This window comes from Anser anser (assembly GCF_964211835.1).
Source record: "Anser anser genome assembly, chromosome: 2".
Classification (NCBI taxonomy): Eukaryota; Metazoa; Chordata; class Aves; order Anseriformes; family Anatidae; genus Anser; species Anser anser.
In genome coordinates, this window is record NC_139721.1 from 141,911,677 (window position 1) to 141,938,353 (window position 26,677).

The window sequence follows — 26,677 nt, forward strand, 5'->3', positions numbered from 1 at the left end:
TAAAAATAGTCACTAGCTTATAAAATGAATTAATTGTATGATCCTCCTTTTCTGGATTGCCCTGATGTCAGACTTCCAATTTTTTTTTTCCGTGCTTAGGAATTTACATGACCATGTCTGTCCCACTGGGGAAATAAATGTAATGTTGTGTTTGATACATGTGATTTGTCAATATAATTAAAATAAATTGAATCATTATGATTTTTTTTGAATGTATGTTGGGTTTGTGGCCAACATAAGACATGACCAGCACTACAAATGATCTCTGCAGCCGGAAAGATGAAATTCCAGTTTTAATAATGCTGACCTAACATCTGGCTCCTCTAGGGCCACAGGAATTACTTTTCTGTGCTTTGTGTCTTTTTTTATTGGCTGAGGACCAGTTAGGCAACATCCTTTCTGGACAGCAGGATGAAGGACAGTAAAAGTGATGCCGTGCCACTTCATCAGTGGAAAATGTGATGCGTTCACTGTGGAACCACTGTAGAAAGCTAACACCCCCAGTGTCAGTTGTGTGATTGCGGTGTCAGGCTTGCTCGTGGTGTTCCTCTTGCTTAAAGGCAGCGTTGCCTAGGGGTTATCTGTGACCGGTTGTCTTGCTCTGCTCCAGAGGAGCACCATGGAGCTGCAGAGCTGGGGAAGGGTTTGGAGGTGCCATTGCTGCAGTGAATGGGTGCTGGGGGATCCTGGAGTGTTGGGGGGCTGGGGTTCTGGAGGGGGGGGGGTGGCTTTGTCACAGTCTCAGCTTTCATTAATGCTCGATAATATTAATGGTTTTGACCTGACCAATAGTCACTATTGTGTCAACCGTAATAGCCTTTAATGTCTAGGCTGAACTTCTGGCCACTTGTTGCTGCTCGTCCTTTGCCACCGTTGCCTCCAGCTCCACTGGTACAAAGTCACAGTAAAGGGGAAATTTAAACAATAGGCACCTTTGAAATGTGCTTACAATGACTCTGGGCATTTCCCTAATGGACAAGATTTTTTACAAATTCCAAGGAAAGTTTGAATATATTTTTATTTTTTTCTCCTTTTGCTTTAGCTCACTGGGCATTTTAGTTTTAGAAGATCACTGTAACATATTAGATCTATTTGGACTCCTGTAAGCAAAACATCCCTTAATTTTCTTAATGTAATTTCCTCGATGTCTGTTCAAAGACAGGTTATTAAACTTTTAGCTGTAACTGATCTTTTTTTTTTTGACCAGAATTCTGCATATCTGCCAGTGAATCGTAAATGTTCTGGATAATCATGCCTTAGTCTGTTATTCCCACGTCAGTTTATGAAAGGATGGAGGGTGGCTCTGGAAAGCAGAACGTGGAAATGAAATGTTCCCTCTTGCTTTAGCCCTGTTAGCATCTAATATTTATGCATTACGCGGTAAGTTGCAGCATCCTTGCTGTTCTCATCTGTCAATGTCAGGAAAATACAAGCAGCGACTAGGGGGTTAAATTCCCGTTCCACAGGCGCATTTTGGGATTTACGTCTCTGCAAGAGAGCTCGGTGCCTTACAGTGACGGGAAGCGCTTCGTGACAGGAGCAGGGCTTGCAGCAGACACGCATGACAGCAGCGAGACACTGTACCAGCTATTCCAGCTTTGCAGGGACCTCACGTTTTCCAGCTGTTTACCCTTGAGATGTAAAATGGCAATTTGGCATAGGCTACCAGCACGGTGTGATGTGAGCATCTGCGTAAAAAGGCTGCACATATGGAGCATGCCCAGTGCTCTGAACAGCCTGTTACCCCACCCCCAGCCAATCTAGGAAGAGATGAAATGAACTTTGCACTTGCAAATGTCACTGAATACATTTTGCACAGGATTTTAAAAGGTTCTCTTATAAGCACTATTTTTAACAGCCAAATCCGCCCCCCCAAACGAAAAGGAAAAAGCCCTAGGTATTTTTCTGTGGTCGATCTCAGTTATCATCAATTGAAGCCTCTCTCACAACATTTACCTGAAGTCTGGCTTATTTTACCTTTTTATCATTCAAGTTGATTTTTTTTTTTGGAGGTGGTGTGGATTTTTTTTTTATTTTTATTTTTTGCCTTTTTACTGGCATGAGAAAATTTGAGAATTTAATTGCACTAGAATACTTGGAAGCAGCGAGGCTGCAAGCTTGAAAGGCAGAGGGAAGAGAAGGAAGGCTCTCACAGCAGAGCATGGATAGGAAAGGAGCCGTGATTCTGCGGTGCTCAGTGTGCACATGTTTTATGAGATCAGTGCCGGGCGCTGCAGCTGCGGACAATAACTGAGCTGTCTGGCTAATGAAGGCCACCTGGATCAGGCTTCTGAAAAGAGCCAAAGGAGGACGTCTGAAGAATTCTGATATCTGTGTAAGCCCTACGTTTTCATTACTGGCATATATTATGTGTATTGCAGAGAGGGAGGAAAAAAAAATACAGTGAGGAGAGTGCAGTTGTTTTCATTCTGATTGAATTAGCAGAACTCTGTTTTGTATGCAGGGAGATGCAGGGGGAAATCAGAGCTGTCATTATTTATAGAGCTGTTCTGGCATTGTGACTGCTTCCATTGTGGCGATACGTGGACGTGTGTTGAGTCCAGACAGATTTTATTAGTTGGAAGTTGATTTGTGGTCATTTACATGTTTTGCTGAGGGGCAGAGATGGATATGAGCCATTTGCAGTTCTGATGGGGAAAGTGTGTCAGGTAAAGAGGTTGCCCTGAAATAAAAATGGATAGCAGAGTTTAATTCTGCTAGTAGGGATATTGTGTAATGGTAACTATTGATACTGAAGTTACATCTTGGCTACAAAAATCTGTTTCCTTGCTAATAATGTCACTGCTTAGAGTTTTCATCTTTATGGAGCCATCCTTGAAGCTGCTGTGTGTCCTTCAGCCCTGCACTGCACCACTGCTGTAACTCTACAGAGCAACTGGCTCTGCTTACTAAAATGCATATGAATAAGAACACGGGCATAGTGCAGGAAATATAACACTGGGGAAGACACCTGCACTTCTGGAAAGTGTCCAGAAGAAAATATTTACTTAGATGTAATTTTACTAAGTGACTTTCCCTTTTTGGCAGTTATTCTCTTTTCAGGGATACAGATTTAATAGGAAAGACAAGGTGAATAGCCACTTCTGCTCTTATTGAACGCTGAAGCAACTTGTGACATTATTTTTCCTTTCCTTGTGCAGGGTTCGGCGGACTCCTACACCAGCCGTCCATCCGATTCAGATGTATCTCTGGAAGAAGACAGGGAAGCAGTGCGGAGAGAGGCAGAGCGACAGGCCCAGGCACAGCTGGAAAAAGCAAAGGTAAGATGTTATTTTCCTTTCATAAAATTCATAAAGAGTAAGATTCATAAAATGTTCTGCTTTAAAGAGCTGTCATCTCATCCATTACTGGTACAAATGTTTATAATGTGTTAACATACACTGCAAGACCTGTTATAAAGATTTTCCAGACAACAGTAGGAATTATATTTTTCAGGAAAAATCACTTAGAATCTGAATTTGCCATAAAAGGCATTCAGTTAGCATGCATCAATAAGAATAATCTTATTTAGATGAGATATTTAGATTTAGATGTCTTTTATTGAATATACTTATTAATTTGCAATGCATATGCTCAAAGCTTAGAGTTTTTACTGAAGATGCTCATGGAAGTTTGCCTGTGGATCCCTATGACACTTAAGAGTTCTAGAAATCAGCCCTCAAACATCCTGTTCACCACACTTGAGGAAAGGATTGGTCCCTAAAAGTCATATGTAATTAGAGTCTGTTGGAAGGATCTTTTTTTCTTTTTTTTCTTTTTTTTTTTTTTTTTCTGAAGACTTCACTGGCTTTCTTTACAGTTTGAGTGTTAAATGACCCTGTGAGTAATATGCTCTAGGACTTGTTAAGATTTCTGCTTCTAACTCCATACTCCTGGCAGATAGTGACAGATTAGTAAGAAAATGCTAAATGAGCTTCAGGTTCTTTCTGTGTGTTTAGTTAGGACTGTAAGGCTTTTAGCAGTAATACAATGAAAGAGTATGGGCTTGTCTTTCTTTCGTATGTACTATATCTTTAAATATTATTGCACCTGTAAAAATGGGGCTTATCTTGTTTGTTATCATTCATATATCACTTCATTCCAATCTTTCCTTTTGTGTGCTGCTGGTCAAATCTTGGTGCATTGCTGTTTTCCAAGATCTGTTCTTCAGTATCATTTCTCATATTTATATATTAAAATACACTATTGAGATTCCTCCTCAGATGTACCTTTTTTTCTCCTGTGTTCTCTGCATTTCTCTCTGATTCCCCTCCTCCATTTTGCCTCGTTTTTTATTTCCTTATCTCTGACCTATCTCCTGTTCTGTCTCCTTTTCCACTGCTAGCTTTGCCTCTGCCCATTTACACCACCTGTTTTACAAGGTTTCTTCATAAATTCAGGAGTCCATATCACTGAGGTATTCATCTGATTGTTTAGCGAGAGCCAGCTCCATAAATAAAACAATAGTGTAATCCACAAGTAGACAGCCTCTTCAAGAAAACTTGAATAGGGAAGCTGAAGATGTTTTTTGGAAAATGTAATTATTGACCTATATTTAACAAGAGTTCCTAATGCAGCTTTTTGATGTGCTGCTGGAACTTGCCAACCATAGGAGGTGCTGAACATCTCTTTTTGGTCAGATCCTGCTGCCCTGGGATCAGTACAGCAGAAATGCCCCAAAAGCAGCCTGTTTCTTCCCTTTCCCCTTGTATCTCACAGCTATTGCTGATCGTAATCAGGACTTTCAATTTTATCAGGATTGCTTTTAGTTAGTTGTGTTTTTTTTTTTTTTCCTGTTAGGAGAGATGATAAAGACTGTTCTGAAATTTGGGTTAAGTGTGGAATTTTATCAGTAAATGCACAATCTTTAAAAGAAGAGTTGAAGTAATAATATCTTGCAGACTAATCAGGGTAGCACTACAGCACTTACTGCTGAACTGATGCATCTCAGTGATGAGTAAATCTATGCGAGTGTTGCTATGGGAATTTGGCTTACTGATGCTGGCTTGAATGCATGGACAGCCCTTATGTAATATTCATGACCTCTAGCACAGCTGCCATTGTAGTTCATAGAGAAAAATGCTACCAGATCCTGAGTTTTTAAAATTGTATTTCTATACATCCAGGCAATGTTCTCACTCCAGCTGGCATAAGATACAGTCTCTAGGTCTGACACCGTCTGAGACTATAAGACAACTTGTGAACAGTCAAAGTAGCAAAGGCAACTGCCAAAAACAGCCTTCTATAACAATGGGTAGTTCTAGTCGTGTATAAAACACAAAATGAATTATTTAAAACTCTTGTGCTTTGAAATAGATTGACGCTGAAACTACATGAGCAGTTTTGTTTCTTAAGCCAAATGTTAAAAAATAATAATAAAAAAAATATTCCAGGCTGTAATGTGTGGAAATAGTTTTATTTAGTGGCTACGGCCATGCAATATTTAGTGTTAATACTAATACTTAATATTAAATAGAATATTACACGTATTTGTCAATTTCATTTAAAATAAATGTTTTAAAAGACTTAAACTAAACCTAACCCAGTAGCTCTGAAATATTATAGGATGTGCTTTTCTGTCTTCGCTGGTGATTCTTCACCTCCCTGAAACACGGTTTAATCAATGGAGCAGTAACTTCTGCTGGAGCTGCCTGGCTCCTGCGTGCACCCGGACTTGTTCCCCACAGGCAGCGGTTCCCTGACTGCCTCGCCATCGCCAGCACCAGCTATCAGGCAGAGCCAAGTGACGCAGCTGCTTTAACTTTTCACCTTTTAATACTGTGAGTGGAAGTGTTGATCCTAAATAAAGTCATTATAATTCTGTTTGTCACAGGAATTAGAAAAGGCTGACATATATGAATAATGCAGCAGTGGAGAGAAAATGATAGTGAATTAAGGGTAGATTAAAAAAAAAAAACTGTTGAACTGTGTCACGCACTCGGTGAAAACACTTTAATGACATCCATTTTCCTTTCTTACAGCTAGGGAAAACACCTAAACTGTAGAGGAAAACTATACTAATAAAGCACACAATGGCAAATTGTTAGGCAGATTGTAAGGTTTTTAATTTTGGCTTTTTCTGGATTCTAATATCACATCCAATATGTACCCAGATAGGGTAATAAATAAAACAAATAAAAACTAAAAAGACTGTAAGAAAATATGCATTCTGCCACCTGGATTTTTAAAAGCATTGCTTCTCTAGAAAATGGTTAAGCAGATTTTGCTGACTCACTTTGGCATGAGATTTACTGTAAGGAAGCGGGGGGCACAGCGCATCTATGGAATCATCCAGGGATGGAAAATGAAGAGGCGACAGATGAGGGTACCTGTGGGCCAGCAGCTATTCCCAGGGGAAACGGTCCTCCAAATGAAGCTGTTAAGCCTGAAGATAAAACGTTCTTGGTTAGAACAGTTTTACAATGCAAATTTTGAAAGGTGGATTTTTTATTTATTTATTATTTTTTGCATGGACTCCATAGTCCGTAGTATGAGGATTAGGTTAAAGCGGACCTGCACTGTGGCTGATGATGGCACCCTAATGATGCTGGGATCTAAGGACTTTTTCTGATGCTCTTGCCGAATTTCATGTTTATATAAAAATCAGAATCTTATGCATTGATAAGTCAAAAAATAAGTTAGCCTGTTGACACTACTTGCTTTTTAGTGATTATATTTTAAAAAGTTGTCATTTCTACAGTCAGTAATTGTGTCCAGAATAGGAAATCTCAGTTCCTCTCAACTCTGCTTTGTTTGCAAGCCACCAACTACTCTACTGCCAGCATCCTTTTAGGAGTTTGTTAAAACTTGAAATATCCGTAATCCTGGTTTAAAAGTTAATTTTGATCATTTTTACACTAGGACTGTGAACCACTACAATTTTGGTACCAAGTATCCCTTTGCTGACTCTTAGGCAAAAATACAGAGCAATAATGAAAGCTGACGTGTTGCTTTCTTGATGTGTGCTGTAGTAGTCGTGAGGGCTTGTGACTGCAACAGTGCAGTGTCTTAAAGTGCGACACATTGCCCCATGCATGGTTTGGGGACCGTTGCTTTGAAATATCTAGCAGGCTGGGATAATGCCTACATATCCCTGCAAGGCTGAAGGCATGAAAAAGATTGTCAGATGTAATTATCCAGTGCAGTGTGCCAAGACTAGTTATTTAAGTATTTATTCACTCTCAGGCAGGTTTCACAGCCTCTGAATGACCCCACGCTGCTAGCAGGCAGCTGCAAAGCTAGTTAAGGTATGTCTACTTAAGCTGCAGCAGCACTTTTGACAGACCAGAAGTGCCCATCATCTTGATGTGTGTCCTTATATTATGTCAGCATGTTACAGCATGGAGACCCTTTCCATTCTCTCTTAATTATGAGAACGCTGTGGTGCTGAACAGCATCCAAAGCCATAGCAACACAGGGTAGTGCTTTGTGTCAGCTGTTGTGTATGGTAATATTTCTTCATTGATTTCTTCTCATTTGCCATTTTGTTTTAGAATACTTCCACTGCATGTTATCATTTAGACAGCTAATGTTGCGTATCAGAGTTGCTGGGATTACATGTGAGCTGGCACAGTAGTCTAGCTGGGAATAAATGAGTTGTTGATCTAAAAGTACAGTTGCAAATCTGGTTGTTGCTTAGCTGGGGGCGAGTTCTGCATTGCTGGATCTGCTTGAATCAGGCTGCAGATACTCTTTTTTTTCTTAAATTTCTTCAGTCATTTCTGCTGTTTTTCTTAAGATTGTAACACCGGGGCACCAAGCATTTCTCTTTACGCTGCTGTCTGTGACCTGTAGTTTTCTTTTTGTCTCTGTTCATGACCTATTTTTTCTTCAACTTCAGTGTATAAGCTTGTTTTATGTTAGTGCCTGTCATTATGGGCATTATTTCCCTGAACATTTTATCCATTCTCACTGTTTGACTGCATTGTTTTGGGAACTAGAATAGTTTCTTCCAGTGGGGTCTCATGTAACCTGGAACCAAGTGCTCCAGAAATAGCACCGTCTCTAAAAAAACATCTGTCACATCCCATTCATATTGTGATTACAGAGTGATCAAATCTGTTTCATAAGTATCCTTTCCTCTTCTGCTTCTTGAGGCTGAGTAGGGAAAAAAGTGTGGTGATACATTAACTCAGCCTAAATTTAGATACCTTACTTGAGATAGATCTTTCAGTATCCTGCAGCTCCTTGAATAATCAACAGAAAGAGATGGATTGTCTCTGAGGAACAGAGGCAGTTCTAAGAAAGTCCTGAGACAAGCATAGCTCATAGCTCTCTGCCAGCTCTTCACCTGCTGCTTTTGCACACTCCTGCTCTCTTAAGTAAGGATGCTTGGACCAGCCCTTGGTGTGGTTCAGGTGGCTGTGACCAGTGGATTCAGGTGTGGGGCCAGATGCTGGTTTGTGTCTCAGCAGAGGCTGCACAGGGTTATGGGAATCATAGGAGAGGATGAGAAGTGGATTTGGGGACGCTATCTGTGACTGGTGCGGAGTGAGTGTGTTTGATGGGGCGTGGGAAAGGAGGAATTAAGATACGCCTTTGCATGCTGTTCAGGCTGGCACAAAGCGAGCAGTTCTGCTGATACAGATGTAGGTAGATGCTGCTGGTGGTTCTAAGCAAAGTAATTTCCAGTTAAGACATATATTACCTGGTTCATTAACTTTCTTGAGGCTTACATTAGTGTCTTACTTTTGCCAACATCTCAGACGGTATGCCATGTTCCAGAACTTGACTCTTCTCAGCAGCTGGTCCAGCTTTCTCATGCCATTGTTTGTTTGTTTGTTTTTGAGAAGTTAACATATGCCTTTTTTACTTAGAGATTACTGTCTCAAAAATAGGGGGGAAAATAAGATTGCAAGACATAGGCCATTGTTAAAGGTAACTAAAATGTTTGTAATCACCTTAAGATAAATACTGAGATTTTGTATCTGTATTATCTATTTTGGGGACAATTTATATAATTTTGTTTTCTGTACTCTGAGCGATGTGTATTTCATACTTCAACTCCAACTTAATGTAAAATCTATCTGGAGATTTTATCTTTTATCTTTTAAAAACTATTTTTAAAAAGTATGTACATATAAAATATATTCAAGTTAGGCATTATCGATGCAGGCTTATAGAAGCTGCGTGTGCTTATACATATATTTTTGCATTTTATATATTCATGTACAAATACATGTGTGTATATATTTTTGCGTGTATTAGGTAAATAGAACAGGTGACTTGAATTGGACATATTCTACAGCTGGTAACTTCCTATTATAAAGTATTTATTTTGTACACAAGGAGAACTGTTGTACTAAAGGGTAAACTTCTGATGAAGTAGAAGTGTTTTATCAGAGATCAAAGTTTTCCTGTAATCAAAGCTGACGGGACTGCCAGGGAGCAGGAATGAGATGGAGAAAAGGACTTCAGTGTATCTGCCAGTAGATCACCATGCAGAGGTGCCCCAGCTTGCACTGCTGGACTTGATGAGGTTCTGTGTCTTGGAGAATAGTTCAGTGGCAGAAAACAAAACTTTAGTTGTCCAACCTAGCCGAAGTGCCCATTTTTCAGCCTCCAGGCACGGTTCTTGAGTCATAGGCAAAGATATGTAGAGTCTGACTCCCCTCCCTCCTCTCTTAAAAAACAAACAAAAACAAGAAGGAAGAGAAAAGGAGATGGGGAGGGGGAATTATCTGTTTTTGTTTTTATGCTTAATCAGGAAAAAGAATGGTTGGAAGGTTGAAAGATAAGTTTTGTTTTTTTTTTTTTCTTCACAATTACATCTTGTTTTATAACATTATACATAAGATGCCAATGAGTTCTAACTATAGGTAGCAGTAGAGTGTTTTGGTACAAAATTAGACTGACATCAGATGCTAATTCAAAAGTGTTTTCTTAGGAAACTTTAATTACATAAACTAGTCGTTGGCTGTGTAAAACTTAAAGAGAAAATCAGTAGGAGCCCAAAGTAAAGCAATGATACCTGGGAGGAAGATGTATTCCCAGGTTAGGAACATCTTAAGTGCAAAACTCAGCTTGAACTGTGAACAGTGTCTGGTTTCTGCGTTATTCATAGTATGACAAAAATTCATTAAAAACATTTGAAGATTCAGAGAAGGCCCCAGTGAAGAATTCCTGGTTGTTTTCCTGTCATCTTTTCTTCTATATTCTACATAAAACCAGTGCATACCCTAGAGCAAAAAAACAAAACAAAACAAAAAAAAAACATACAGCCATGGCATAAACTTACCCTAACATTCACTTGTGGAGCCTATACAAACCTCAGAACACTTTCTCTGTACCTCCAATCCTGCACTGACATTTTCCTCTGGCATTTCATATTCACCTGGCAATCAAATACTTTTATTGGATCTGATATGAAATCTTAAATAACTTCTAGGTGGTATTCTCTAGCTTTAACTGAGAAGGTATCCACTGGAATATTAATTGTTGCACTCATTTTTCTTGAAAACCCTTCTTTATATATTTGGCAAGGAGAAGATGATGATAATTTCATCCAGGATTTTTTTAATTTTAAATCCAGCGTTGTTGATAGCATCACATGTGCATGCTACCTAAGTTTTAAAAAGTTGTACAATGATGATCAATACAGCTGTGCAAACAACTAAGGTGTTACTGATAGTGGTCGAGAGAATACTATGGTTTCTTCCATTTTAATTTTCTTTACAATATCCAGCTGTACTGTGCCTGGTCTCCTCCCTGTCCATATCAGGAGAATTTTACCATGCTGTAATTATTATATTACTTTTTTATCCTTTCAGTTGCCTTCAACAATTGGCATGAAATCATGAATTTCTGTTTCATTTATTATTCTTACAGATGAGACTCCTTTCTTGCTTCTTTCTAACTCTTACAAAATTCTCTTTCCCTGCTAACAATTAAACCATTTTTTCTTATGAGTATAAAATTTGTTCTTTTTTGTTCCTGGAAACGTATGATAGTACATCAGTGAGAAAATACAATATTTAAGATAAATGTATGACTGAAATACATATCAATAAGACTGTCCTTTATTCTTTTTTTGGGAATCTTATCCGGTAGATGCCTATTTTCAAGGTGACCTGCTGTTTATTATATTTGGAATCCAAAATACAGTTTGAAACTCCAGCTTTGTTTTCAGTACTTTGAACTGATCTTCATTTGACAAGTATGGAAAGCAGGGATCCACCCCCTGGTTTGGGCTTTTATTTTGCAAGTATTCTTGTGTTATTGATCCGCAAACTGTCCTTTTTTCAGTGACTGAAGGAAAAGTGAAGGCAAAAAACATCTTGAAAGGGAAGATGAAGGCTCAAGCTGCAGCTGCTTTGATTATTTTGACTAGAGATGTCAGAATGTTGAAGTAACGGAAGAGACGTGCTTGCTGCTTTTTGACTCCATCTTTTCTGCCAATTACTTGTAAATTGAGTTTTAAAATGCTGTTGGCTTCTAATATTTCACTTGAAATGAAACAGATGAACAAAAGCACTTGGGGTTCCTATAACTCCAGGTCAGCTCTGTCTGTCATGAAAGAGATGCTTCCTGTCTGAAATAAAAATGAGGAGAAATGCTGAGTACCTGCCATCTTGAGACTCAGCTGTACATGTTGCTTTTAGTAATCATCAGTAATAAATGGCAGTAATTGGAAAGGGAAATATATTTCTGACTTTCAATAATAGTCAAATTACAGTTGAAAGTATCCCTCCCAGAGGAGCTGTAAGGAAGCTTACTACATTTATCACAGTTTTTTCATTATTTTGACTCCTTACTCCTTTTTTCTTTTTTCTGGTTTTTTTTTTTTTCAGCAAGTCAAATGACTCATACACAGAAGAGCATACTTTCTTGTGTTCTCCCCTGGTGTTAATCCAGCAACTGTGGTATTGCTTGATATTTTCTGCCTTTATAGCAGGCCTCGTGTGCTCTGTGGACTTGAATTTGTGTGGCTTCCTTGTCTGGTGGGGCTAGCCATGGGCTTTCCTCGTCTTGCTGCCTCTCCTGGCACTTGACTTGTCAAATGCAGGATCTGGGAGCATAGAATCATAAAGGTTGGAAGAGCCCTCCAAGATCATCTGGTCCAACCATCCCCCTACCACCAATATTGCACACTAAACCATGTCCCTGAGTACCACGTCCAACCTTTCCTTAAATGCCCCCAGCGACGGTAACTCCACCACCTCCTTGGGTAAACAGTTCTAACACCTAAACACTCTTTCTGAGAAGAAATTTCTCCTAATTTCCAGCCTAAACCTCTCCTGCAACAACTTGAGACCATTCCCTCTAGTCCTATCACTAGTTACCGGTGAGAAGAGGCCGACCCACAGCTCCCCACGCCTTCCTTTCAGGCAGTTGTAGAGAGCAATGAGGTCTCCCCTGAGCTTCCTCTTCTCCAGACTGAACAACCCCAGTTTCCTCAGCCACTCCCGATAAAACTTATGCTGCAGGTCCTTTACCAACTTCATAGCCCTTGTCTGGACATGATCCAGGGCCTCGATGTCTTTCCTGTAGTGAGGAGCGCAAAACTGAACGCAGTACTCGAGGTGTGGCCTCACCAGAGCTGAATACAAGGGGACAATCACTTCCCTGGCCCCCCTGGCTGCACTATGCGTCGTCATAAGCTGTTGAAGGACTATTGACAGAGCTCCCCATCTATTGGATGATGGGCAGTGTTGCTGCACCACCTCATAGTTTTCAGATAATAATAATAAAAATTACCTGCTCAAAGACAGTTAGACATCTCTAACCACTCTCAAAACACCTTTACTCCAGAAGAGAGATTGGCAGCAAATAGTCTATTCCAACCATGTTGGGTGTTGCACAGTGGAGTTAGGCAGAGTCCTTATCCTTCTTTCCCTGACAGAAGGATGAGGAAGAGTTGTGTTTCCAGTGTTTGTTCCTGTTCTGCTGGGAGTGACTTTAGGAATGGGATGGGTCCAAAAGCTTGTGACAAAGGAGGTTGGTGCCTCCTTCTTGCAAGGGTAAACCTGTGGAGCTGTGCTGCCATAGATGTGCTATGCATGTGTGAACTCACAGAGGGAAGAATTCCCTACTTCTACTTTTAAACTCCCTCAACATAAAATCACCAGTTTAAGCCATCCAGCATAAAACTGTTTCCTTGCTGTTTGTTCATCCAGAGCAATAGCTCATCTTGGAATTTGGCTCATTGCTGGGTAAAATCTTCAAGGCAAGCTCTCAAACTGAGTTTCATTAGAAAGCCTGTGATGGAGTTGCAGGCCTGAGGATGAGGAAAGGGCAAACAAGGCAAAATAGTTTTTGGAAAGAAATACGGACATAATGTGGATTGATTCATGCAGACTTGTTCTGTGATTCAATTTGAAGATCTGGGGAAAGGAGGAGATGGAAAGAATTGAGCATTGACATTCTTGACCAATGTTCAGATTTGGGAGACTCAATTTTATTTTGCATATCTCAGACTGGATTCTCTTCCCATCGCACCTTTTGGTTATGCTTTGTCTCTGTCAATGTGGTTTCATGACAGCATCTTTGGTTCCAAAATATTAGTCTAAGAAGTTTCAGTTCAGCAGCTGCTCTGATCATTTATTTCAGTAGCGTTATTTCGTAGTTGTGTCAGTAGATCATACCGATGGTCAGCAGACCACGATGCAGCCTCACAGGCAGCAATGTGCAGTAGCATGGGAATGTGGACTGAGACTGAAAGCTCCATACAACAAGAATGGAAAAAAAAAAAAAAAGTGCACACTTTTCAGCTGAGAAATCCTTTATATTCAATTTCCTACTGCTGAAGACAGGAATCCAGACAAATATAAATCAACAGCTGGAACATATAACATGCATGCCATTCTGCATGCATCTTTCATGTCACTGCAGAGAGACTGATTTCTGTTTATTCATGACTGGGGTCTTGAAGCCACGATCATTAATTCTAGGCACAGTGAATATGTCTCCTGGTACACGACTTCCCACAGATTATCCCTGTATGTTTTAATCCTGATTTGAAGCTCTCACCACAGTGGTCTTTTATCAGAAGAAAAAAAAAAACGTGCTAGATGTAATAAGCCATGCCCACAAAAGCAAACTCCTTTATGAGAGCCTGGAAGTGCAGAGATGAAAAGCTGCTAAATAGGCCATAACTTTATCTTATTCTCAAATGTTTGAAAAAAACTAAAATTCATCATACTGTGCATTAATAGTAGGCATTTTATTAATTGTGGATACAGGAAATAGTTCTCTTTCTGAAAAGTAATAATTAATTCCTTACTGATACTGTCAGGTTTCATATACCTGTATGTAAAACAAAATTACTTCAAGTTTTAAATCAGTTTCTTTGAGATGTTGCATCAAGCATATTTTTCAGAGATGGATCATTTACATGCTCATATGGAGTGTTCACTGACAGTATTGCTATGGTATTGTATATTTATATTGTTTATCTTTCTAGATAATCATAGCATCAACCTCTAGAAATTATAAAAAATACTATTCCAAATCTTGACTTTCATCAATAAAGTCACTTCTTTAAATCACCTTCTGTAAGCTGGAACTAAATCAAGAACCTCTATGTCAAGACCCACAAATGTTTTCTTTCTTTTTAAAATAGGTATTTTTGTTTTAAGTACTTTTTAAAGTATTTTTTTTAATGTTTTAAGTAGAAATAAAAGAAAGTAAGTGATTACATAAACACAAGCGTTTATGCAGCTAGAGAAAAGTTAATGCACTTGCCCACCTCAAATTTAGGGCTAAGAAATATCTTAGTATTTATTAGAAATATTGGAGAAATAGGTTGGATTCCATTTCTCATCATTTATAGCAAACACTTCAGTTTGTCTCTCTTGCTCATTTCCATGTTTCAATCTTTTATTTTAAAGCCATTCTGCTTGGATAAAATATGTTTATAGAAACAAGTCATCTACTTTGAATGTCCTGACATTCTTTCCTTCTTTAACTTGGTTGACACATTTTCTAACAAGCTGAAAGTTAGGTGGAAATAAAAGGGGGAGGATGCCTTATCAAATTACTGAAATCTGTTGATGCTCTTTTGAGTGGAATAACTTTGAATGGGAATAGCAGATAACACGTTGGGGCAGTTCAGAGCATATTGTTTGAATTTAACTGGTAAATTAAGCAGTTACTCAAGGTTTAAGAACCCAAATTTATCTTGTTCAAAGAATATAAATTAATTCAGCATTGTGGTCACACATATTACTTTAAGAGTGTCAAAATATGTTTTTGCAGATTTTTTTTTTCACTTATTGCAGAATTCTAAACCTTAAAAGTATATTCTTTAAATTCTCCTTATTGTAGATTTTTGCTCAGCTAAAGAGGTTTTCAGTTACTTTTTGATTGGCATTCTCAATACATTCTGTATTTTTTGTGACTTAGGTTTTTCACACTCTATATAAGGTTTGAGATTTTTAGTACAGTAGAAGGAAATGAAGCTGTTAAAAATCCAGCAAATTAAGTGCATGATTCCTTTTAGCAGCAGTTGAATAGCTGCTCTATGTTGCTTTAACTATATTAAGGACAGTAACAGCTTCAGTACATGCTGGGTCCTGTGTGAAATCAGTATCAAGTATGCACAGGAAAAAAACCTTTTGCAGGGGTGGGGGATGCACATGCTCTTGCATAACACTGTCAAATTTAGCAGTGAGTTGAATAACACCTAAAGAAATTTCAAGTGTGGAGAGTAAAACTTCTCTAAGTATCTGTAAAATGACAAATGATGGCTATGAAACACTGTATTTTAGCAACAAGCATCTCTGCTCCAATGCACCAGTCATTGTTTATCCTATGAAAGAGTGCTGGGTGTGTGGGGTCGGTGGTGTTGCAAGATGTTGCAGAGATCTTTTGAAGCTCGGGCTCCTGGCCTAGTGGGAGGTGTCCCTGCCCATGGCAGGGGGTTGAAACTGGGTGATCTTTTAAGATCCCTTCCAACCCAAACTGTTCTGTGATTCTATTTCTGCACTTCTTTGGCTATTGCCAAATATCCCTTTGATTGTCAACTGTCTCCAGCCAGGCTGTCTGAAACATATATTCTGATTTTGGGTGACCTTCATCAAAAAGAGATGACAACAAAATACAGGAAACTAGCCACTGTCTCTATCATATCTCTGTTGCATAAAATGCACTTGTAATGGAAGGTATTAACACTTCTGCCTGGCTCATTCTTTGCATAAATTTTCTTTACACATTTGCCTTGTTTGAATTTTTCAGAGCAGGTAGACCTGTCTGTATGACTATTGGTACACGTTTTGTATGATAGATTTTGTTCAGTTGTGTTTATGGTGTCTTTTGATGCCAGATTCTTGCTTGACATCATATGTAAACATGCCAAATACTTGTGGTTCACTGTATGTTGTCTATCATTACAGAAAGTTGCTTCGTTTTGGGAAGTAAAATAAAATAGGAGGTAAAATCTCACAATTTTTCAGTGAACATTCTGTAAGTATTTCTAATGTCTTTTTCATTTTTTATTCCCTTCTGAGTCCCAACATGCATTTCCTCAGCATCTCCCCTCCTGGGATGACCAACAGAAGCTTTAACAGCTTTTAGAGTCTGCTTTTAGAGATGGAAAAGATTCAGGTTGCTTCCACTCCCTGACCAGCAGCTCAAAGATTTTAACAACCTTGCTAAAAGCCAGCTCAGACTGGCGTGCTGGAAGCTGGCTGTGGCCAGTGGGTGGTACTTAGACCCACAATGACACTGTCCTGCTTCCAGTCACCTACTTTGACATCTGATTTCAGCACAATCAGAAGGAAAATTCATTGGATGGACTTCATTGCAAAGCACATTTAATAGATTTATTTAGTGACACATATATAATGCTTAAATGATTATTTCATCTTAGGGTCATGTTTGGATGAATAGGAGAAATGTATATTTTAGTGTTATTCTAGAACTTGAAGGAAAAGAAATCTGTCATATATTAAATGGCCTCTAAATCACTCCTACTTTCCCTAACGTGGAAAGGTGGTAGGTAGGCTGCATGTGCAGAAAGCCAGTTTTGAGTAACATATTTTGTTTACTGTTGAACTTTTAAATTGTAATATAAATCTGTATTCAAGCCTGGGATTAGTCATTAAATTTAGCCTAGTTAAAGTAGAAGGCAGCAGTTAGAATTCAGCAATTTATTTTTAATGACTCCAGTCAGCTCAGAATGTCTATCAGTGCTGGCATTTATTACGTTTATAATATATGTATGCAAATGATAGATACAGGTAAAGAAATGAGCCTGCATTGATTGTGGAAGAACTCTAAAAGTGTCCACTCGTGTTTTTACTAGCAAATTGTCAAATCCCACTGCTGTGGTGTCCTGTGTGGAAAAAAGAAGCTGAATTCACATGAAAGAAATGGCAAGTTTCATTTTTATAGCATAAGAGAAATCTAGACTGTAAATTTCACCAGTAAATGTCTTAAAACTTTTTTCACTTGTCTGGATTCCCCGTCAAGGCATGAAGCTCATTTTCCAGGATTCATGTAAGACTTTGCGGGCTCTGTATACTCCGCATGCTGACCAAGCAGGAAGTCGATGAAGTGGCCTTTTGGCCTTAGCCTTTGGAGTGATTGCTGCCTCTTTATTCCCCATGTTGTTTTCCCATGTTCTCATGTTCTTTAAATACTGTTTTGTTGTTGTTTTTTTCGTTGTTTGTTTGTTTTTACATCTTCCTTCAGTACCTAAATCTCTGAGGTCTCCTTCCTCAGCATGCATTTTTTGCCATGCTGGAAGGGTAAACATGAGCAGGCATTGTATCTATGATTTTTGTGTTCCATTTTTTGTACGTATCTGCAGTTTTCCTGTTGTGTTTTTTCCTTTTTTTTCCCCCAAAAATAAAATATCATAGTTTGAATGAATGATCATGTCTAGGGCAACATATGTGACATATTCAGTGGAGACTTTTAAGTGAATTTGCTATCTCTGGATAGAGCTGAGCAGACTGACCAGTGCTCTTAATTCCTTCCCATGTGCTGTACAACAACTCTGCCTCCCTCTCATTCAAGCCTTATTTCTCTTGGATTTCGTTTGCAAACTTCTTATAGTTTTATAATTATTTGCTGATCTTTAAAAATGCTGTATTATTTTGCTTGTGATTTTTAATACTCTTCGATATTTTAGCTTGTGAAAATAAAATGTCAAAATGGTTACCTTTTGTGTAGTACCTTGGATAACATTTTCTGGCTATCCTGTGTATCTTATGTCAATGTATTGCATAAACAGGGTGAGATGTGGCTGTTTTCTCTTTACTAAACTTGATTTTCAAGACTGACAAAGACTCTTACATGATTACATGTATTACTGAGTTGTCCCCCTGCCATGCTTGCAGTTGTTCTTCTGGTCATTTTTAAAACAGGGAATCAGTGGTGACATTGGCAATATTGCTCACATTGTAAGTTGAGTTATTCTCTCATGATAAAACACTGAAGCCTCAAAATGATGAAAGCCCTGTGGTCCTGATTTTGGCACCTCTCTTTTATTATGTACCATCCACTTAATACCGAGTGTGTTCAAAATCTGCTTGGGATGTTTCTCAAGAACTTGGTAGCTTCTTCAAGATTTGGAAGTTATGAATAGATTTCTACTTGTATTATTTATTTTTATAGTTTGTGGAAGTTCAGCTGTTTTAAAGTCTTCTCATATCAGATACTTCTTTCTTTCTTTCCTCAAAGATAACTACTGTTCCACAGCGTTTGAGTGTTATGTTACTGTTGCTTCATTATTATTATTTTGTTGGTTGGTTTCTTTCTTTCTTTGCTTTCTTGCTTAAAGTTGAAACATCTCCTCCTCTCCAGTTTGTGCCTTATGATCGCAAAGACTTCAAGGTATGCAGAATACTGGTAAATGCAGCTGTCTGCAGGACTATCAAATGGAAAACGCCATATCTATAGTTGATAGCTTTTAAATGATGCTCTTTTGTGCTGGTGAAAAATCACAAATAAGCTTAGATTTCTTGTATTTTAAGGTGGTATAGTTTTACTATGTTTGGTATATAAAAGTAGAATGGAATGTTCATAATTTTTTGAAGAATGTAGAATCAGAAAGTGTGTGCTTCTAAATTTTGCATTTAGGCAAAAAAATGGGTTACAGTATTTTGAGACAAAAATGGTTACGGACACGGTGCTGGAAGCTGCAAGCTTTCTGGAATATGAGATAGTGTGTGTAGCATCCATTACTTAATTAATGTAACCTCTTTGTGGGAATCATCCTGTGGCAAAATTGCTTCAGAATTTTTAGAAACTTGTTGAAGACATTAGCAGTGATTTGCCAGTACAGATAATGCCACCTCAGCTATCTCTGTTGCATTTGCTTTCCTTACAATGAATTTCCCTTGCCATTCTCCCTTCGCATATAGTTCTTAATGAGGGAGGAATATTGTCTTTCTGTGGAAAGTAGGTGTAATGATTGAAAATCTACTGGTCTGGGTGATACTGAACTGTGGATAATGTTCATACATGAAGCACGTTTATATATATCTCTGTTTCAACGTGACTATGTAAAGGCGCATTGGATAATAAACGTTGGATCTCTGAGCTTGCAAAGGTACTTAATGTCTTCCTTCAGCAAACATATTCTCTAAGTTTATGTAATAGTGGGCAGTAGCTTACAAATCGGGAACACTGAAAGGGCTGTTCTCTTTACTGCAAAAGAGAATTTGCAAACACTAAAATCAGACAAAATTACAGTCATCAGTGTTATGCATGAAAAGGATAAAGGCAGCGACAATATTTGCCTCGAATTCTGGATGTGACTCTATCTTTATTCTTCTGTTTAGGAACGTTTGGTACTTTTAAGAGCTAAATACAGCTCTTAACAATGTAAAACTGAACATTTTTACCCAAAAGATTCCTCTTATTCTTGTCCTTTCCAGATATGTGAGCATGCACAGGAGAAAAAAAAAATCCAATTGAAAATCTGATTTACAGTCTTGCGGGGGCAGAATTTGTTACATGTTTGCCTTATTTTTTTGATGTAGCTTGGTTTGAAATTTCAGGAGACCAAGGAAAAGTTTAACTGCAATGTCATACTTGCTTGGAAAAAACATGCAGCCTTTCAAACCTAACTTCAAACCAGAAGAAAACTGGTGCAGCATGATTGAGTCTATTCCTGTTTTCTTTGCTTTACCTTTGTGTTTAGTAATTTGTTTTGAAAAGTACAACTTCTTCAATCATTTGCCCATATTTCTACAAATGAAGTTTCTCTTTATAACAGAAAAAAGCATAAATCCAATAAACTTTGGTTTTGGTTTATTTATTAGTTATAGTAATTAAAAATGAATGCATTGTGAGTCCTTAACCTTGGAAAGAGTTGAATGAAGATATGAGAAGTATGACTTTAAAAAGACCTGTCTGGATCATTCTTAGACAACTTCAAAGCAAATAATTTGAGTGATACGGGAAAAAGCAACCCCCTCCCCCCACTCCCAAAACAAAAACACAAAAACAAACAAACAAACAAAAAAACAGTCCCACAGTGATTTAATGCTGTCCATTTGTTGAGCTCGGTTTTGCTAGCAACATGCATTTTTCGAGGAGGTAAAAAATGTTGAGCTTTCTCTATTGTAATCTGTAGGAAAAATGAGCCAGATTTTTCTTTTCCCTACCAATACCAACATGATTTAGGCGGACTGACCTTTTGGGAGGCAGTCCTAATGTTCCAGCTGCTTTCGTACAAGGATGTTTTTCTCAGAAAGGATGTTCTTTTTATCACATTATTTTTTCTTATCAATTTGTTGCATCTCAGTTACAGAATAGGTTGGTTGAATTATTACCAGTTTATGGCTCACAAATTGGCTTTGGAGAAAAGAAAGCTTTTTATTTGGAAAGCCAAGATTTCATTGCTAGCTCAGTGAATTAACTATTATTTCAATTTCAGCAGTTTCAAATTATATGCAATTAAAGTATAGATACTTTCTACAGTGCACCTCTGGGTCCCAGCACTGAAGGGAGCAGTTGGGATTAGGGTTGGGAAACAGGGAATCATCAGTGTGGAGTCCTGTAAGAGGAGGAGTACAGTGCTGGTGTTGGTGCTTTCTTCTTCCTCAGTATAGCATCCATCTTGGGTTGTACTCTGTCAGCATGCTTTGTGGTTTGCACTTCCTTCGTTGGGCTGTAACTCCACTTTACAACCAAAGATGTTATTTTATGCTGGATACTGGTTCTTTGCTCTCTTTCTACCCCTAAGACTGTTCTATGCACGTGGGTTGTGATGGATGGGTTGCTTCTAGGTTACTTCTAGCCATTGGACTTGCATGGTTGTCCTGTGCCTGCACATTCAGGGCTCTGCCTTCCTCCTGTGCCTGTACTGTCTGCTGCATTTTATTCTAAAGTCATATCCTGTGTAGAGTGCACTGCCTAATTCCTTGTTATTACTATCTATAAGTTGCAAAAGTATATTTAATAGGCATTCTACAACACAGTTGTAAAAAGCTAAGAGAAAGGTAAAGCAAAGTATTTGTGCCAGTCACCTGGATACTAGGTAATTTCTGCTACAAGCTAAAGCAAGTCTCCAGGCAGGGCAAGGTAAGATTCTCATGCCTGTGCTACTAATTTAACATGCAGTCTGTGGCCTATTACAAGAAACAACAGCGCTTTATCTGCCCTGTTGTAAGGCTGGATGGCATTTCTCCTATTTTCTCCCCTGAGCTGCTGAAAGCAGTAGCTTTGTACAGGTACCAGACAGGTGTCATGGTAGCACAGAGTTCTTGAGAGGCTGGGCAGAATTTTGTCCAGTTCCTCCTGACAGAGTTAGATGAGAAGAGAGGATGTGGCAAGTGTCTGTTGAAAGAGGGGAGGGAGAAAACCCCAAAATACTTCAAAGCAAAAAAGCAAAACATAGGACATCTGAGAACCATAGTTGGTGATGATGAATCAGCCATGAAGGGAAGAAAAGTAATGGGAAAAAAGATCAGAGAAGTAAATGCTGTAAATCCCTGTTTAGCTGCAGACCTCAAGAAGTCACAAGCTGAACACTGAAAACAATGTCATTTATGAAATTCACTCCAAAGTTTCTGAGCCTTTAGGCAAGGTTTGGGAAATATCTTCAAACCTTCTTTCACAATTGCAAGGACTGGAATACTAGCTTTATTTTTTTATTTTTAATGAAAGCTGTCATTCTAGCTAAATCATAATTTTTTAAGACCACAGGCTATAAGAATAAGGACTAAATAATCCAGCATTTATAAAATAATGCATATGGCAATACTACTCGCTTGCTTTCAGAAAGCTAACAGGGAGGATTGAGAAATGCAAACGTTCTGTATCGTTTCACCCTTGAACACTCTTGCCCAGTGCATGCAGCCATCTGTACATCTCCTGCTCGTTTTTGTTTTAAATCTTAAAAGCTGAATAACTGCAGCAAGTAATTTAGCCAGACTTAGATACTCCAGTACATTAGGGACTTCCTGAGTTCAAGTGTTCTGGGAATAAATGGAGTTGGTGAAGATAATAGATGAAATGTTAAGAGATTTCTGACATTTAGAAAGACGATAATATCTGTTTATATTTTGTGACAAAGGCTATAGATAGATCACAGAATCACAGAATCATCTAGGTTGGAAGAGACCTCCAAGATCTCTCTCTCTTTTTTTTTTTTTTTTTTTCCTGAAGTGAGTTTGTATCTCTAAAACCATTTTGAAAAACATATTTAAAATGTACAAATGCCTTGATGGGAGACTAATTTTCCAAAAAGGAAACCAGTTTTTTTGTGAGAAACCTTAATGCTGTCTGTCCAGTGACTGCAGTCAGATTTGAGTGAAGAATCTCACAGAAGAGCCATAAAGCATCTAGATTTAGTCACTGCTGTCATATTTCTATATTTAATCAAGAGTTATTATAGAAATACTCCTTTTAAAGTAGTAACAGTGTCATATGAGGATTATCTCAGAGGACTGCTTGTATCTCTTATGGTTATGACCTAAATTATCTATATCTAGAGCATACCACAGATCTTAATACCTGTGATTTCATGGTTTCTACTGGGCACTTCAAGGTTTAGTCAGTCCTGCATATGTGCAAGTAGCAACATAAGCTTCCTTACTGTGGCTTTTTAGACCTGCGCAGCATCTTGCCACGCTCCCATTCTTTAAACTGGCTACTCTGCAGAGAGAGAACAAAGACAAAACTGTTTGACACCATCGTAATCTATGTATGCTTTGTAGTTATCCTTGTTTTGTTTCAAAAATTTTGTAGGGTTAGTAAGTTTGTGTTCTTAAAGGAGAGATATACCTTTTCCTCCTCGGAAAACGTATGACTCGAGATTGCTCTTTCACCAACTTCCCCTCTGACACTGCTTCTTCAATGTAATATTTTTTGCACTAGAGGTTATAGATATAATTTCTTAATTACCCTATGCGGTGATTGGTCATTTTTTTGTCCAGGATTAATGTTGAATGAAAAGTCATTTATAATTATTGCATTCAAGTAATAGCTCTCACAACGCATATGTTTTTGTATATTAGTTAAAAATGTTGCTAATGGAAATAGTAACGTTGAGTGGAGGACACTAACCCTGCTAAATTGATATGGAGTATACAGTTATATAATTGGAGAGCTAATTGAGAATCAAGAATATTGTAGTAAATGCAAGATTGTTGGTGGCCATTCAGTGAAAGAAGAGACTTTGTTTTGAGCACTCACTTGATCAGCTTATCTTTATAAAGCACAATTTTATATTACATTAATAATAGATAGGATTTCAAAGCAGCTGGTTTATTACATTTTTTAAATAGTTGATTAGTTACTTATGTTCTGTTGTCACAATGGTACTTGTAGGATACTTTATTCTTGAATTTTATCCAATAGATTATTGTGTCTTGATGAGTTGTACTTTAATTGTATTGAAACTTTCTGACGCATATGAAAGTTTTCTGCCAGGGTGTACAGGTAAAACCGAATGTCTGCTTCCTCACAGGTTTACGTGAAGCTACATAAAGAAATAAAATGATATTTCCCTATCTTTTCACAGAAACGTTGAGAACTTTCCCTGGAATAGAATAACTTCTGGAAAGGTGTTGTTATTGTTCTTATTTTATTCTTATTTAACTTAAAACTATTCTTACACTTCTCTAAAACTCATTTACTATTAATTTGATTTGAACTCATTAACCCCTAATCCAAATGAATTTTTAAGCATCATTTGAGGTAAGTGTATACCTTAAGATCAATACAGCTTAGTTGCATGTTGGAACAAGAAAATTAAGTAAAAATTTGCAGCCCATATTACAATTATTTCACTTGTTATGCTTACCTATTTATTTTTCTTCCCTGTGTTTCTTTGTGAAAAGTCTCCTGGCCGTCAGTGGAAATAGTTGTCTTTGGTTTTGTTTTCTGTTTGTTTGTTTGTTTGTTTCTGTCTCTAGTCTCTTTTATTGGAATGAAATTTTGGAAGACTTTCATTTACCTAAACAGAAAACAAACCTCTAGTGTGGGAATAGATGACTTTTCAAAAGGCAGTAACAGAGTTATGCCAGTGTCATCTAGTAGAAGAGCTGCTTTATAATTAGAAAAAGAACAGAAAAGGTGAAATCTTGAGAAACAGCTAATGAAACGTTGATGGGAGAGAAATGACGAGGCCGGGGCTTCTAATAGTTTGGGAGGTTATGGGATGCGAAAGCCAGTAAGCTACCATTACCCTTTGGTTGACCACTTTGATACTGTGAACAGAAAGGGTGAAGGTTTTATGTTGTTTGCTCCTTCCCTCTTCCTTCTGGGAATAGTGCATCCCTTTTCTTGGCTTGGTCAGCAGTAATCTCCTGACCTCAAGAGGCATTTTCCCAGGAATTGAAGTCTCCTCCCTCTCTTTATTCCCCTCCCATGTCCCGTGGGATGGTGCTTGTCTCGGCAGCCTGACTAAATATCCCCCTCGGAGAAGAAGGATACATCTTCCAAGGTCTTTTCATTGGGGTGGTGGGATTTTCTCTTCCCAGAGAGGAAACTATTTATGATGGAGGATCTGCTGGGTGCTTGTCTGCTATGCTTTTAAAGGCTCTAAGCTTGTCCTAAGCCTCTCAAGGATTACTGGGTCAGCTACGGCTTCTGCTTCCTGAGGAATTCATTGGTTGCTTTCAATGCTAATGGTTCAAATCTGGTATAATGTGATTTAGCCAGTGAAAGGCAGCATGCTCGTCACTGCTTGCTTGTAGCATAAGGCAGAAAAACACTCCTGCAGGTTGCTCAGAAGAACACAGCTTTTTCACAGAACGTCTAGATGTTTCCTTTTGTTTTCCAGTTTAATACCTAACTTGATTTGTATTTAGGGTAGTAAATGTAGTTTGTAAACCCTAGATCCTTTTTCATACTGAATTTTTCTTTGCTGAGGCTGTCATTTTACCATGCTAACATCAAAACAAAGGAGTTCTCTAGCACTAGAATTAAATGTTCTTTTTCTATGACTTTGATTTTTGATTGATTGCAAAGTACAGTTGACATTTGTACATTAGTGGCACGGTTATATATTTGTTTTTTTCTTTGCTTTTGCTTGCTCACCTATCACAAAACTTAAAAGAACTTACTTCGTATAGACTTTTACCCTCTCTATCAAATTTGTGTGAAAGATTGGAAACTTACTGGGTGAAGGGGTCATGGTGTGTGGGATGGCAAGCCAAGGAAGCACCAGAACACAGTCATGCACAGCCACCATTTTAATGCTGTGAGCTCATTCCATTGCGTATGCAGTGTCTCAGAAACACCTTGGGTCTGTGCAGTCGCCTTAATTCCAGTGCTTCTGGATTTCAGAAGCAAAGGAAAATACAGTTTTGATACAAACACCAATATAAAAACAATACCATTTCATTGTGAATTAAGAAATGGCTAATGTGATCCTGTGTAGGAAAAAAAAAGTGTAATAAAAATAAAAAATAATGTTGATGCTAGTAAATCAGAAAGGGTTGGAGCTCTGGGACTTTTATGAGAATATTCAGTTACATGGACAGAGCAGGTAATACAGTGCTGGAATGTAGAAAATGGGGGGTAAATTAATATTTCTGCCCTAAACTCTCTTTATACCTTTTGTCTTTAGTTGTTACATAAAATGAGAATAAATAATAGGAGTCAATTTAGAATAATAGTTGATAAGAAAATTTAAATGGTGATGGCTTTGTACCTTTAGTTGCAAAAGTGTGAATGTCTGGAAAAGATATGATTTGTACTGGATTTTTTATTTTATTTTTAATACTACAGCAACAACAAACCAACCAAAAACCAACAGGCAGGGTGGTAGATTTTCTAGTCCCAAGCCCAGAGCCAGCATTAACTCCTCCGCAGTTAGTGCTGTCCCAGTCTGAACTGAGCAGCAGTTACAGCACGCAGGCCTTGGTCAACTTTCCTTGTAGAGCAGTCTGCCTGCAGTACACGAGGGTTTGTTTGCCTCTCCTTTCTGGTAAGTCCATTCCTTTTCCATAGTCATGTGCTATCCTTCTCACCGCAAAGAGCGGAGCAAAACAGAGTTCTTTCTCATTTTTCAGAGTGCCTGAGATCTGCTCAAAACTCCCTAAAAACTTAAGAAACTAGAACAGTGAACTTCATGAAACTGAGAAAACTGGAAATGAGAAAGATGATTTCTGCCCTGAGTAAGGATGGTATTTCTTTTAAGGGCTGTTTTCTGCCTAGGAACTTAGTAGCTTCCCGGGTTGTTATAAACACCATCTCGTCTGTTTTGGGATCCAAGCAAAAACCTTTCCTTCTGTCACTTTGGGTCTTTCATTTTTTTTATGCATCTTTCTCGGCC

General features: G+C 38.2%; 1 protein-coding gene across 21 annotated transcripts in view; it reads left to right on the plus strand.

Moving 5' to 3' along the window:
* Positions 1-26,677, plus strand: part of CACNB2 (calcium voltage-gated channel auxiliary subunit beta 2) — a 243,918-nt gene that overhangs the window by 160,392 nt on the left and 56,849 nt on the right. For 17 of the 21 annotated variants that reach the window (XM_083824605.1, XM_083824603.1, XM_083824608.1 and 14 more), the window contains one exon: positions 3,162-3,281. In XM_083824605.1, coding sequence (XP_083680731.1) covers positions 3,162-3,281 — 120 coding nt within the window. Of the gene's footprint in view, positions 1-715; positions 2,336-2,373; positions 2,670-3,161; positions 3,282-26,677 lie in introns of those variants that run through there. The other 4 variants (XM_083824610.1, XM_083824591.1, XM_083824599.1 and 1 more) reach the window with 4 other exon arrangements.